The sequence below is a fragment of the Magallana gigas genome, chromosome 4, assembly GCF_963853765.1.
Source record: "Magallana gigas chromosome 4, xbMagGiga1.1, whole genome shotgun sequence".
Taxonomy (NCBI): domain Eukaryota; kingdom Metazoa; phylum Mollusca; class Bivalvia; order Ostreida; family Ostreidae; genus Magallana; species Magallana gigas.
The window spans coordinates 5,831,237-5,845,135 of record NC_088856.1 but is presented as its reverse complement, the minus strand read 5'-3'; the positions used below and the strand labels follow the sequence as shown (position 1 = coordinate 5,845,135).

At 33.0% G+C, this 13,899-nt stretch overlaps 1 protein-coding gene across 1 annotated transcript in view; it reads left to right on the top strand.

Moving 5' to 3' along the window:
- Nucleotides 1–387: 387 nt before the first annotated feature.
- Nucleotides 388–13,899, top strand: part of LOC105328853 (fibropellin-1) — a 35,399-nt gene continuing 21,887 nt past the window's right edge. The window contains exons 1-8 of the mRNA XM_066081035.1: nucleotides 388–575; nucleotides 672–802; nucleotides 2,378–2,492; nucleotides 10,708–10,854; nucleotides 11,365–11,484; nucleotides 12,730–12,840; nucleotides 13,064–13,174; nucleotides 13,371–13,466. Of these exons, the coding sequence (XP_065937107.1) occupies nucleotides 512–575; nucleotides 672–802; nucleotides 2,378–2,492; nucleotides 10,708–10,854; nucleotides 11,365–11,484; nucleotides 12,730–12,840; nucleotides 13,064–13,174; nucleotides 13,371–13,466 (895 nt within the window). The 5' untranslated portion in view covers nucleotides 388–511. The remainder of the gene's footprint in view (nucleotides 576–671; nucleotides 803–2,377; nucleotides 2,493–10,707; nucleotides 10,855–11,364; nucleotides 11,485–12,729; nucleotides 12,841–13,063; nucleotides 13,175–13,370; nucleotides 13,467–13,899) is intronic.

The window sequence follows — 13,899 nt, the reverse complement described above, 5'->3', positions numbered from 1 at the left end:
CTGCATTTTTGGGCTTCCGTGTAACTGAAATGTGAGCTTTTAATATTCGCGTGTTTGTTGCGTCTTGTCAATTTTGCGTCGGGTATCATTATCATATATGTTATATCATATTAATAAATCAATACTAGTGCGTTTACCGTTTGAACATAGTAAGGTGGTAATTTTTAGAGATTCAAGGCTTATTACTTTATTCGACAATCAAGATTCTAGTAGGGATTTTGTGTATTTTTTTTCAACTTAAACATTATAAATGATTGTTTATACCGTAATGTAAGTGCGATGTTTACTTATAATTACACATTGTTTTGCAAGTCAAATTCAAGGTATCTTTTGTTTTGTTAATAACAACATTGCATAACACTAACCAATCACCATAACGGCAGATAAGCATCCGGGTTTTTTTTTCATGTATGAACTTATCTGTGAACGTAAGAATATGTTTTTACAATCATACTGAAGTGAACATTAAGACTGTTAGACGAAAATAAAAATAAACGTGAAAAATTTTAAAATGAAGTCGATGTTCACTTCGTCTTTGTTAATTGGAGCCCTTTTCTTTCAAAATATTTTGGCTGGTATGTGTCGTTTAAAAGTGATACACAGTAAAAAAAAATATTACTTTCTTTTTTTCCATTTTTTTTCTTGTTTCCCCATCATTTTTTTTCTTTCAGGTGACTACTCAAATTTGCCAGATGAAATATCTAAACAAGTTGCCGCTCAGTTTTTGCATAAGAACAAATACAGTGATTCTAGATGTAATAGCGACCAACAGTACTGTGACAGCAACAGAGTCAGCTGTATGGTAAGATATTCAATTCATTGTTAATTTATGTGTTTATATACGTTATTTCAGTCGTATATATTCAAAGATAAAGCACTTATGATTAAGAGGACTGGATGGTAGTGGCCATTTTTAGACTTAATTATTCTCATTAAAAAAGAGCTCTGTAAAAATACACAGCAAATTGTTCAAATTCAAAAGCAATACATATGGATTTTTTATACATATCATTCATAGCTAAATATGTTATATCAGAAAAGGTACAGAATATCTGATAGTTAACTTTTTTCCACCTAGCTGCCTAAAACTGTTTTAATAAATGCTAAGAATATATAGCTAGTTGAATTAATATATATGTTTCAGACAGTCTATGAATATCTTAATTAATCTTAAACAGAGATAACTTATTGTCCATGTTAAGATGTACAATCAGTGGTTATGTAGCAGAATCTTATCAAATTAAGTTCTTAATAAAATATTATAATGCAAAATACCTTACACTCAAAATATAGTAGCTGATTGCACGTAGTCTTCACACTTGTTTTTCGATGATTTGTTTTTAAATAGCCCATTCATTTTTACATAATACATAAACTTTATGATTTTATTTTGTCCTCGAAGTTATATATTCATCAGCTATTTATTATTCAAAAAGCAATTTATATTCTGTAATTTCTCAAACATTAGAATATTCCAAAAAAAATATTGGCATTTTGTAATAATTAATTTCCAATTTTTATAAGCAAGAATATTACATCATAAAAGCTGCTTTACAAAAGGTGTTACAATATCTTCAATTCGTAAAGCTGACATGACAAAGTGGAGATTACGCGGGTATTAGACCAATACACGAGACTTTGACTTACATTCTCAATCCCATGATGCAGCTTTAATTTTTAATCTTTTTGAGAACATCACTTGACATTTAGAAGTAACACTCATTATAAGTGCATTACATTACTACTACATGTCCTCTACCATTACCCCCAGTGTGAATTTGAATGCTAAATTACTATCAAGAAAATTCGGTGAATATTCTCTTAAGGACTAACCCGATTAGAAAAAACTCAGTCGTTTAAAATCAATGTCTTCATCTGATGATCTTTTACTTTATCTACAATTCCTCATAAAATTACAAGGCAAATTTTAGTGTAATATTCTCAAAACTATACAAAAAAAGTCTGGAAAACAAGGTCTGGTCAGATTTAAGGTATTTATAGGTATCTTATTGCTATGTAAGAAGATGTTTAGTTTTTTGTTTTGACATTTGTTGTCTTGAATAAACAAAGGAATCATTAAACATAAAAGGAGTAGATATACCAAAAATAGAGAAGTGGATATTGTTATATGTTTAAAGATACATGTATCTTTCCTGCTGCTAAAATTTTCGATATGCACCTTTTACAAAATGAAACATGTAGCATGTTAGAAAATATATGAAGTGCATGTTACCCCCTCCTTCCAATAAAAAAAAAACCAATAGTAAAGACATTTTCCGGTCCTCTAAAAGTCCTCTGATTGTAAGTAAATGTATATTCAAAAGAAATCGATAAGTATAAAATAAAAATCTTATTTATCTTCTTTGCATTTTTACAGAAACACAACGAGAATTTAAGAGAAGTCTGGTGTGCCAGGTACAATTCCTGCCCGTCTGGACAAACCTGTTACCTGTCGAACCCTTGCCCTGCTAACCGTAGTACTGGATGTACAAGTACGTACTTCTGATTGTGATTATAAGGTTATTCTTTTTAATCTAATTTAAATAGAATATAGGTTTCTTGAACCGATTGTACAGCATGATTAGAAATATTTTTATGTGTTAGAATGATTTAATCATTTTGTTACCATGATGATGAGATTTTGTGATTTATGATTATACCAAGCGCAGCAAGGCTAGACGTAATGATACACGTATACATGTATATAAGGAAATCAGTGAAAATAAAAATTGAATAGGGAAACTATCAGCCACGACATTTTCTTCAGCTCATTGTCGCCGCCATTTTTTTTTTCAACAAAGTCAACTCGATCATGAAATGACTCTATTCATTTGAAACTCTATTTGAAAATTTCAAATACATTATTTTTAAATAATTTTAAAAAAAATAATTAAATATTGTAACTGTTACGATTTTATCTTCCGGGGTTTACAAAGTTTACGATTTACAAATTAAATGGTCATCTATTTATTCGTGAGTATGCTTAGGTTTCCTTCCTAAGAATCAAGTAATAATCAACAAATGCAACGAAGATTTCAACTGCAAATACAACACGCAGTAATTATAAGATTTTCTTAGGGCCTACTTTGGCTTTTTTATTGTAAAACAAATAACAAAGAATCAAAATACAAAATCAGCCTCTAATTAACTGTAGACTGGGTTTAAACAAACAATTTTGTTTGCTACCACTGTGCTACACAACCACTATCAATTCACCAAAACAAGGTCAGTGTAAAGTCATTAAGACACTATTAAGTTACTAAGACACAAGTTACAGAAGCAAATTTTAAACGATCAGTGATCTAGCGAACAATTATGTTACTTTTTGACACAGCTAAAATCCCTGTTCTCTGGAACTCTAACCGAAAAGTTACACCAGAAGACCTTTCGAGTCGTACACTGACAGAAGACTGTCTAAGAGTGAAAGTGTGATTGTATGTTCCCAGCAAGTTTTCACTGATTGGTTCAATCATGCATAATTTCTATTGGGTATACAGTGGAGCCTCAGTTATCCGGACGCTTTCGTTCCCAAGTCCAATCGTCCGGATAGGTGAAGCGTCCGGATATCTGAAATATGTCTATTGTTGTCATGAATGATAATGTATTTGTATACAATGGCTCCCAGTGTTGATACTAGGTTTTTTGCCTTTCATACCATATAGCAACACATACTAGAGTTGTCTGTTGTTATGAACGTTTTCAGATATAAAGAACTCTGCTTTATTTTATTATTTTGTCATGAAATATTAATCGGACAATAATGATAACCTGTTTTTCGCAATTTTCTAATTTTTGAAAGTGATTTGGGAAGTCAGTGTGTTTATCATGTTTATACAAGCTACTCATGAGTCTAGCACATAAAAAAGGTGTGAAACTTAATTGACAGGGGTAATCTTTGTACTGAGTAGGGTTTCATCAAATTTTACCGTCCGGTTAAATGAAGCAAGATTAGTAGTAAATCAGTGTTTTGTCGTAAAAACAGACCGTCCGGATCCGGAACGCGGAATTCCGGATAAATGAGACAAAATAACGTATAAAAAATCTGTTCCCAAATTAAATCGTCCGTAAACTGAAGCGTCCGGTTATCTGGCGTCCGGATATCTGAGGCCCCACTGTACTGATAATGACTGATAGGTCAACATAAAGGCATCTGATTGGTTTAACACCTGATGCATTTCAACCCGGAAGTAAAATCATTACATAGCCATATCTGGATGTGCGACCATTCTGTACATTTGAGGACAAGAATGTAAACATTTCTTGATTGGTTTGTTTCTGTCCGAAACTGGCTAAAAATGTTGCCAAAAGATACTACACCAATAAATATGAAGTCCTACATGTCATTTTGTTTAAAAAGTATGCATACAAGAATAGGGCAATGAATTATAATCTTTTATAACAGTTGCAAACTGCGCAGCTATAGATTTATTTTGAAGGTTTAAAAATCTTAAAAATTTATGACGGGGGTTCATTGGTCTCCTCTCTTCAAGCTTGCATCCATTTGAAATAATTGGAAATTAAAATTAATTGCACATAGGCAATAGATTTTTGTGTAACAAAGAATTCCTTTTTAAATATCCTTTAGGGTGAGGTTTGCAGCTACAGGGAGATACAGTCAGTAACTCGGATTTTCAATCTGACGTAACACCAGCTACCCTTGTTTCATATAATTATGGCGTCAAAATTTATATGTCAAAATAAATATCTTGACTTATTTTTTTCGCGGGGTAAAGTAGTTTACCTTTGATCTTTTGATACATTCTTAAACGATACACGAGTGAATTGCGCAAAAGGAGCTCATTATTATATGAATGTCATTCAAACGTAAGTTTCGAAATGTTCGAATTCTCATCGATTTATTCTATAGCTACTTCGAATAAGGTGATCTTTATGAGTCACTCCCGTGACCTATTGCAGTTGGTCTTTGTCCGTCGTTGGGCGTCTTCCGCTGTCCATCGTGCGCCGTTCGTTTACAATTAAATTTCTTCTTAAAAACTTCGAGGCCATTTGTTACCAATTTCGGTATACACACGTGTAAATCATGTTTAGGATAAGGGGAATCTAAATTGTGAAACTTATTAACTTACCACATCCGGGACTCATAAGTGGGGCTTAATATGCAAACAAAGGGTCAAATTTTCAGAAATCTTCTATACTCTTACACATATGAGATATAAACCAAATGAATGGTTATGATGTTCATGAGGCCTTCTAACTAAGTTGCAAAATTCGTGAACCCATTTTCAGGGGTTCAGGTCCTCGGACGGAGCCAAAAGGGCCATTTGGTAAAAATCTTCGAAAATCTTTTTCTCTACTCTCGGAAATATGACTAAGCTTAACTAAAACTAAATCCATGGGATTAATTTTCAGTTTTACTTATGCAAATTGTGAAATTCGTGTTCCCTGGATCAGGGGCTCAGGCCATAGGGCATGGTCAATATGGTCATATAGTGAAAATTTATTAAATCGCAAAGAAAATCTTCTCTATCCTAAATGTATTTGAGTAAAACTGAATGTTTACAATATTCAATGCCCTCAATCAAAACTTTGACATTCATGGCGCCTTGGTCAGGGGTTCAGTCCTTAAGGATGGGCCAATATAATGGTTATATTGTGAAAATGTATTGAATTGCGAAAATCTTCTTTTCTACTCCCTTATGTATTTGAGTAAAAGTAAATGCATTGTTACAATATAAATATAGCTCTCAATCAAAAATGTGAAATTAATGATCCCTGGATAAGGGGTTCAGGCACTAGGTGCGGTTGCGGTCAATATGGCCAAATTGTAAAATGTATTAAATTGTTAAAAAACAAAACTTCTTCTCTACTCCCAAATATTTGAGAAAAACTAAATGCATACTCATGATTTCTTTTAAGCCCTCGATCTTCGTTTTGAAATCCATGGCCCCTGAACTTTCACAGTCACTTTGTAAGAAATTATTGTTCTCTTCTTGATTACTGAAATACCTTGTCGATTGGGCTGCACGGAGTAAGGCTTTTATATTGGAAGAGGGGATGTGACATATGGCCACATAGTGAACGTGAATTTATTTTAGATCATTTGAGTCACTCAAGTAACCTATTGCAATTAGTCGTGCGCCTTTATTACCAATTTCTTCTTGAAAACTATAAGGTAATATTGTAACGAATGGTCATATAATTTTTAAAATATGTTCTATTTTAGGAACTCTACTTTAGTTTCCTTTGCATTGTATGCTTTTAGCAATAAATTGTATGCATGCTGGGTGCATTATTAAAAAATCTGTGAATATTATAGAAGATTGACAATTAAAGGCCTGCAGGTCTCTTTTTACCTAGAGTTTAAAATTGTTTGCTAGAGGAACAAAGGTATTGATTACAGATTTAAGAATCCTCTGACTCTTGCCTACGCTCCCTTTATTTATGAATGAATGTTTAACATTATGCATAAAATAATAAAAGCGGGCGTAAAAGTAAAAAAAGTAATGAATTAGGGATTAGACTCAAAACAGAAGCTTACAATGCAAATATAAGACTCTTTAACCGGCCAATCTACGGGCTGTTGTACTCAGGTGAACGTAAAGGCAAGAAGGTGTCTTGTTTTCTGAAAGAGATATGGTGACGCACAAACTCATAATTTGCAAAATATCAAATTTTTACAAAGATTTCTACATAATGGTATTTATCGTATCAAAAGATGGACATTTGAAAAAAATAAAAATAAAATTAAGCGTTAATGGGTCACGATTTTGGTCAAATTCTATTTTTCTGTTTTTATTATTTACAATGCTTTAGGATGCATTTCTAACGATTAATTCTCTCTTTCAAGCAGATTTTTCTATCTTCTTATTCATTTTGATCATAGATAAACATTTCCCAACGTTTTACATATTCATTTTAGGTCTGGAATTGGAATTTTCACTTCATCATGTAAACAAAAGCTTTGTTTACATGGCAAAGACTTGTAAGCTCTGTAACTCGGCTGTAACTCAGCGAATGATATTCAAATTTTAGTTCTCTATAAAGAATGCCCCACTGAAGCATTGTAAATATTAAAATCGGAAAAATAATTTTTGACCAAAATCGTGACCATGCCCCTTTAAGTAAACACATAAACGTTGAGTTTCTCTTCCGTTATATAGCCACGCAAGCGCAAGGGAATGTAAATACTGCAGCGTGGCATATATAGTGAGCCAGTGGCCTCTTAGTGAATCCTGATGTCTTCAAGAACTAAATATTTATTAAGAATCACTCTGTATGAATGCATATTTTTTTACTACAGACATCGTATAACTTCAAATTGAAATTCTGATCTTAGTGTGTCAATCCCACTTAAACTTTTTAGACAGCTATCGCAACCACGTGATACTCAAGTCAATGTCCAAAACAACTCGGTTTGTTTACGTATGTAATTGTAACGTGTCGAGGGGTCCGTACCTAGTCAATTCTAGGGTGTGGGGGTTGAATATAAAAAATATCAAACAATAATAATTTTCCTCTCTAAAATGATTAGTGATTACAATTGGCCTACAAATATTTACAAAATATATAGCCTTCCCTTACTTAGGGTAAAATCACAAATGAATCTGGTCGGCCGGGATTGAAACTTTATTAATACCACGAGGTAAACACTATTATATGCCTTATTCAGGCGGTAGTGAATACCCGCGGCACGACCTAGCTGGATAACCTACTGCAGAGGTAAACCCTTAGTAGAGACAGTCACTGTTTTAATGCCTTATGCAGGACGGACAGTGTACAACCTCTAACTAAAGGCGTACCCCTTCCCTATTACTACTAGAGTATCAGCGACGACTAAGCTAGGCTAACCTTCGAGAGGACAGCCTCTATAATATCCAACTAGTGGTCAAACACGATTGGTCCTATTAACTATGAAAATGTGGAAAGCCTCTCTCTCAAGGCAACCCACCTACCAAAACCGTACCTTAGTCTCGCAATTTCTCTCGGTCTTTCTCTTTCAAGACTGCTAGGGAAAAGAACGCTGCAGCTGCGACGCGCTCGTTTATATACCCTCTGTGGGTCACGTGACAATCTCAGCTAGTTGCTAGGCGACAATACAAACGCAGCCGTCATGTGCTGTACGCATGATTTAACATTACATAACATAAAATCGTTACATAATTTCAGGATGAAGTCTCACAATTCTTTGTCATGTTATGAAGGCTCGTGCCCTATTTCTGTTTACATAGGCTCAATATACCAGTAAAAAATCTTTTAAAGCCGATTTGTCTATCTTCTTATTCATTTTAAGCATGGATAGAACTCTTCATTTTAGGTCTAAACTTCAAGAGACAAAATGTAAACAAAAGATTTGTTTACATAGCAAAGAGTTGTAAGTCCTATAACTCGCTCATAACCCAACGAATGACACTTACATTTTGGTTGCCTATTTGAAATTCTTTACTGGAGTATTGTAAACATTTCTATCGGAAAAATAATTTTTGACCAAAATCGTGACCATGCCCCTTTAACGACTTTAACGACTTGTAAACTGATAGGTGATTGCTTTTAATGCATGAAACCTTACGTATAACTAGTATTCCGCTGTCATAATCTAAATGTAAAACATTCTTTATGAGTCGGCGTGTAATTTGAAAATTATTGAATGACATTCACTTTTAAAAATTATGAAGCCATATTTTTGTGTATTTGAGAAAATATTTTAAAGAATTGATTTTACGGGTGTTTTGTAATTCCTTAAGTTGTTTCAGTTTGACATGAGATACTGATTTGTGTATTATGATTTCATTTTTTAATAACTTCATAAAAGAATGAAAAACACGTATCATGAGGGCGTGACTGTCTCTTGACGACGGACCGGGAGAGAGAAATCCCAACTCTGAGGGCGATACAGCTCTCGATTTCCGATATTCTGTCGCACCTAGTCCACGACAGGTGTGCCAGGGTTAATTTACTATTAGATGTACATGCATTTTATACAATTTAAGTTTACCATTGAATGAGTCAGCAAGATTTCGGTACCCTTAAGGAAAGAGTCTCGCCTCGAGAAATATGCTCGCTCTCTGGGAACTTGAAGTTACTGGTTTCATAAAAAGTATATTTAACTGTTTTATTTACCGATACAAACGAAAAATTATAGAAAAGTTCAAATCAATTAACTTTCAATTGTTAACTTTTTGTATTGAAAACTGGTTACCAGACAATTTAACAAATCGATAATGAATAATGAATATTCGTGAATTTTTTGGAATATTTCAGAACTTTTGATAGATTAAAAAGCAATGCTAAGTATTCTGAGTAGGTGTGGTTTAGTTATCAAACTGACTCACCTATTTGCAGGGAATCCGGGCTAAAGAGTTAATTCTACTTTACTAATACTAAAGATCCTAAAACGAACTAAAATCCGGCTACATACAACATATGTATCTTATCAATGAAAGGTCCTTTGATCTCTCTCTCTCTCTCTCTCTCTCTCTCTCTCTCTCTCTCTCTCTCTCTCTCTCATATACCTAGTAGTGTATCAGCCCTGATACACGTGTTTTGGACTAGGTGAGACAGCAACCGGACGCTAGGGCTGTATCGCCCTCGGGGCTGATATTTCTCTGTCTCAGCCCGTCGTCAAGGGGGTTTATTGCCCTCAAATTTGAAATCTATAATTCCAATATATCTCTGCTTTAAATTAAGACTAGTTTGTGAAATAACGATAGAATAACGAATACATAACACAAATTATCACCTTACACGTCTGAATATTTTTATTTATTACCGAAAATTGAAAAATAATAATTCAAAAATAGCGCCAAAGAGTGATGTGTATCTAAGTACGGGGAGGTAACCTACACAACGGTTGTGTATTTAGAACAATAGCACGCTTTATTTGATAGCAATCAACGTTTAAATTATGGAGGATATAGAGAAGGATGGAACGAGACTTAATCTTAGAAAACCAGAGATAAGACTGTAAAAATTAGGGGGTTAAAGTAATGGACGCGCTTATGAACGTTCTCATTCCTATAACAGTATGGATCTTTATGAATGGAATCTGACGGGAAACTTACGAAATCCCAGTGAAAGAATTTGACTCATAACGAAGCTGCGTAGGAGGGAAGTTTCTCTCGCGATAATTTTGAATTCTAGATGATAGTGCTTCATTTCAGACGACAGACTCCCTTCTACTGTATTTCAAATGACGATGGTTTGTCAACAAAGTCCGACAACTCTTACAGTTTTAACACATAAAAAAAAAATAAAAACGAACAAGTTTTGTAAATCTGAAAAAAATCTACAGCTTCTTCATGATAAGTTATATTCCTTATTTGGAATTTAAATTTGAATTAACGTCTTGGATTTTAGATATATGATATAAACAACATCACACTTTTGTTTTGATCTCGTCCCTGGTATCAGCCCTCGGATGGTATCGGCCCGCATCCTTCGGGCTTGGGCCGATACCAACCGCTCGGGCTGATACCAGGGCCGAGATCAAAACAAAAGTGTGATATTCTATATTTCTCTCTCTCTCTCTCTCCTCTCTCTCTCTCTCTCTCTCTCTCTCTCTCTCTCTCTCTCTCTCTCTCTCTCTCTCTCTCTGTTCATTATAAAAAAAATGTATCCGAACCTTGACATTCAAATTAACAGCACCATTGCATTGACTAAAGTCTAGCTTATTACTAGGAATGAATGAACATCAGTATGTTTTTAGGTCTTTGATTAAGGATGTTTTAATGTTTGATCATTTTGTTTTAGCGAATGCGTGCTACGGACAACCTTGCCATAATGGTGGTTCTTGTTCCATGGACTCTAATGCTAAAGGATACAGCTGTCATTGTCAATTTGGATTTGATCCAGCAACGAATTGTCTAACTCGACACAGAAAATCCCGATCTTTAATAAGTAAAAGAGCGGCAATTTACGAACGATTTTTACCAAATGCATATGAAAACTCTATTATTTGTTATATCGAGAATGATGGTCAAATAAAGCTATAATTTCAGAATGTATACTTTGTAAAATAGCATCAAGTTTATGTCTAATTTGATTATTAGTTTGTAATGTAGCGATTATTTACTGTGATAGCAACAATCCATTGAAATAATTATTTATCATTTGAGTCTACCTTTGAGTCAGTTGCAAGGAACCATTTCTGAGTACAAATATGTATGTTCCGACTAAAAATCGAAGAAAATTATTTTTTTTTATTCTAAAGTTATTTGAAACAACATAATTGGTACATATTTGCACATCGATAGTTTGTGCAAAGGTTTTTCCAATATATTTAAACGAGAAATATATGAATACTTTATATCATCTTATGACAAATACATGTAGTATACACATACTGTTTGAAGCATCTTCACAATACTCATAAGTTTGATCGTTTAAGTCTCGTTTGTGTCTTTACAGGTGGATGCCACAAATGTAAAAATGGAGGAAGATGTTTAAAATACACCAATCTAATGCAGAATACATATTATACCAAGTGTTTTTGTCCACCGGGATTTAATGGGAATTATTGTGAAAACAGTAAGTTTCAAATGTTGCAGTCATACATAAAAATCTTTTCTGCCTCATTACATGATCAGATGATAATGAATATTTTAAACTGGGGCGTTTACATTTCAATCCGGAATGTAAAAAGGGTTTGATTTGAATTATATTATTTGCAGGAAATTTCTTACTTATGTATCTTGGTGGAAAAAAGCCACCAATATTTCCTTCTCTAAAAACGTTAATTAAATACGGCATATATAGATCCAACAAATACAAACATATATACTTTTAAGTTGGTCGAAAAAGGCAAACAGTACAAAGTGGGGAGAATTTTCCCAATCTTGACGACGTGTCTCAAATTGACTCACATTCATACTACTGGATTTAAAACTAGAAGTGTCTACGTCACTCATGTAGATGTAAGGAAAAAGAGGGAGAATCAAATATATATAAACATATTATACAATTAAGTAGCTAAAGAATTTATTTTAATTCATTATACCTAAATCAAATGTTAATAAATTTATTTTAAAATATGTATCCCTTACGAGATACATTTACAAACGATCAAGGCCCTTATGTAATTTACGATCAAGGTTTAATTATGTTTGACAACAATCAAATGAAATATTTTCTCGTCTGTTATATGTAACACGGATTTAACCTTATTTTAATATAGCGAAACAAATTTAAAATCCTATTATCCTCTCATATCGAATGCAAACCTCCGCTTTTTTGTAATATCTCTAGGGGAAGCAAATTTAAATTGATCACTACTGATTTTTGAGGAACTTTGTGATAGTTATTTTAAAAGCCAATCATGCATAATTCAATTTTATAATATTAATTCTTGTAATTAAGTTATCTCTATTTATGACGTTCGACCGATGATACAATTAGAGAATCGTCAATTTCTAGGACTCGGAATTGACGCATTATAAAACGTTTGAAACTGTTCTGTTTTCATGCGAATCAGTTTAGCCATTGTAAAGGAAAGCGTGCACAAAACTGGTAAAACAAAATGATTTAGGGAAAACGAACATTTAACAGTTACGAAAGCGCATTAGGCTTTTTTTACTCAGTAAAATAAACTTGAATAGATTTCATCAACATTAAAGTTTTCTATCAAAATGGGAAATTCAAGTTTTAATAAAAAGAAATCAATATAACAAGGACTTTTAGGTCGTCTACGAAATTTGAAGGCTTTAATTTCTAATATGTTGTAGTCAAGTGTAAGGAAAAATATTCTATGTAATTTTTATTTTCAATTTATTACAGACATAAATGAGTGTCAAAGTTCTCCTTGCGTCCATGGAAATTGTACTGACGATGTCAACATGTACACCTGTGATTGTCAACCTGGCTTTACAGGTGTCAACTGTGATACAGGTGTGTTTAATTCTAGTACATGTAATTTACGATTATCTGTTATATAGGTTTTTGTTTAAATACATGTTATTGATCCGTCCATGGTAAAACAAATAGAGAATACATATTGTCTTTGCAAAATTTCCTAACCTGGAGTAACAAGACAACTCACAAATATGTAAATCAATGTTTCTTTGATAGTGTGAAGAAGAAGATATTTCAATTTTTATATTTTGTTTTGCAGATCTCAACAAGTGTCGGTCTTCCCCATGCGTCCATGGGAATTGTATTGACGATGTCAACAATTTCACCTGTGAGTGTCAACCTGGCTTTACAGGTGTCAACTGTGATACAGGTGTGTTTACTTTTCAAGTATGCTTCTTTATGTATACTTTATTGATCCTTCTGAGGTTAAACCAATAGAGGACATTTTTTATCCTCATACTTTTAAAGACCCCAGCCAAATAAGTTTCAACATAACTTACAAATATAAAATAAGTCCCGTTTTGATGACTATGATGAAAAAAGAGAATAAATTCTTTTTTTCACAGACATCAATAAATGTGTCCATTGGAACTGTACAGATAGTGTCAACAAGTACAATCGTGGGTGTCAAGTTGGTTTCACAGGTGTCAAATGCGATACAGGTATGAAATCCATGCATTTTATTAATCAAACATCTAATTTACTTACAGCACTCGGTTATTTAATGGGTAAATATTCTTTTTGTCGGTGAAGTTTTAATTCCTGACACTATCATTCTATTTAAAACAAAGAAAAGTATTAGTACAGATATAAATGTTATCATGGCGAGTGAAAATCAATAAAAAGCAAATTAGATACTACAAACAAAGGAAAATTAAAAGATTATCCAGCTCATTTAGGCCAAACTAGGGTTTCATTCATTATTTATGTCAGAATCATTTTAATATGCTATAATTTTTATATGATATAAGAAAATAAAATTCATTATTTGCTCATAAAATATCAAAATTGAATATTATTATTTTTTATTTTATATCATATGGTTATCATATATTGTCAACTGATTTTAATAGCATAATATTATTATAAATATAT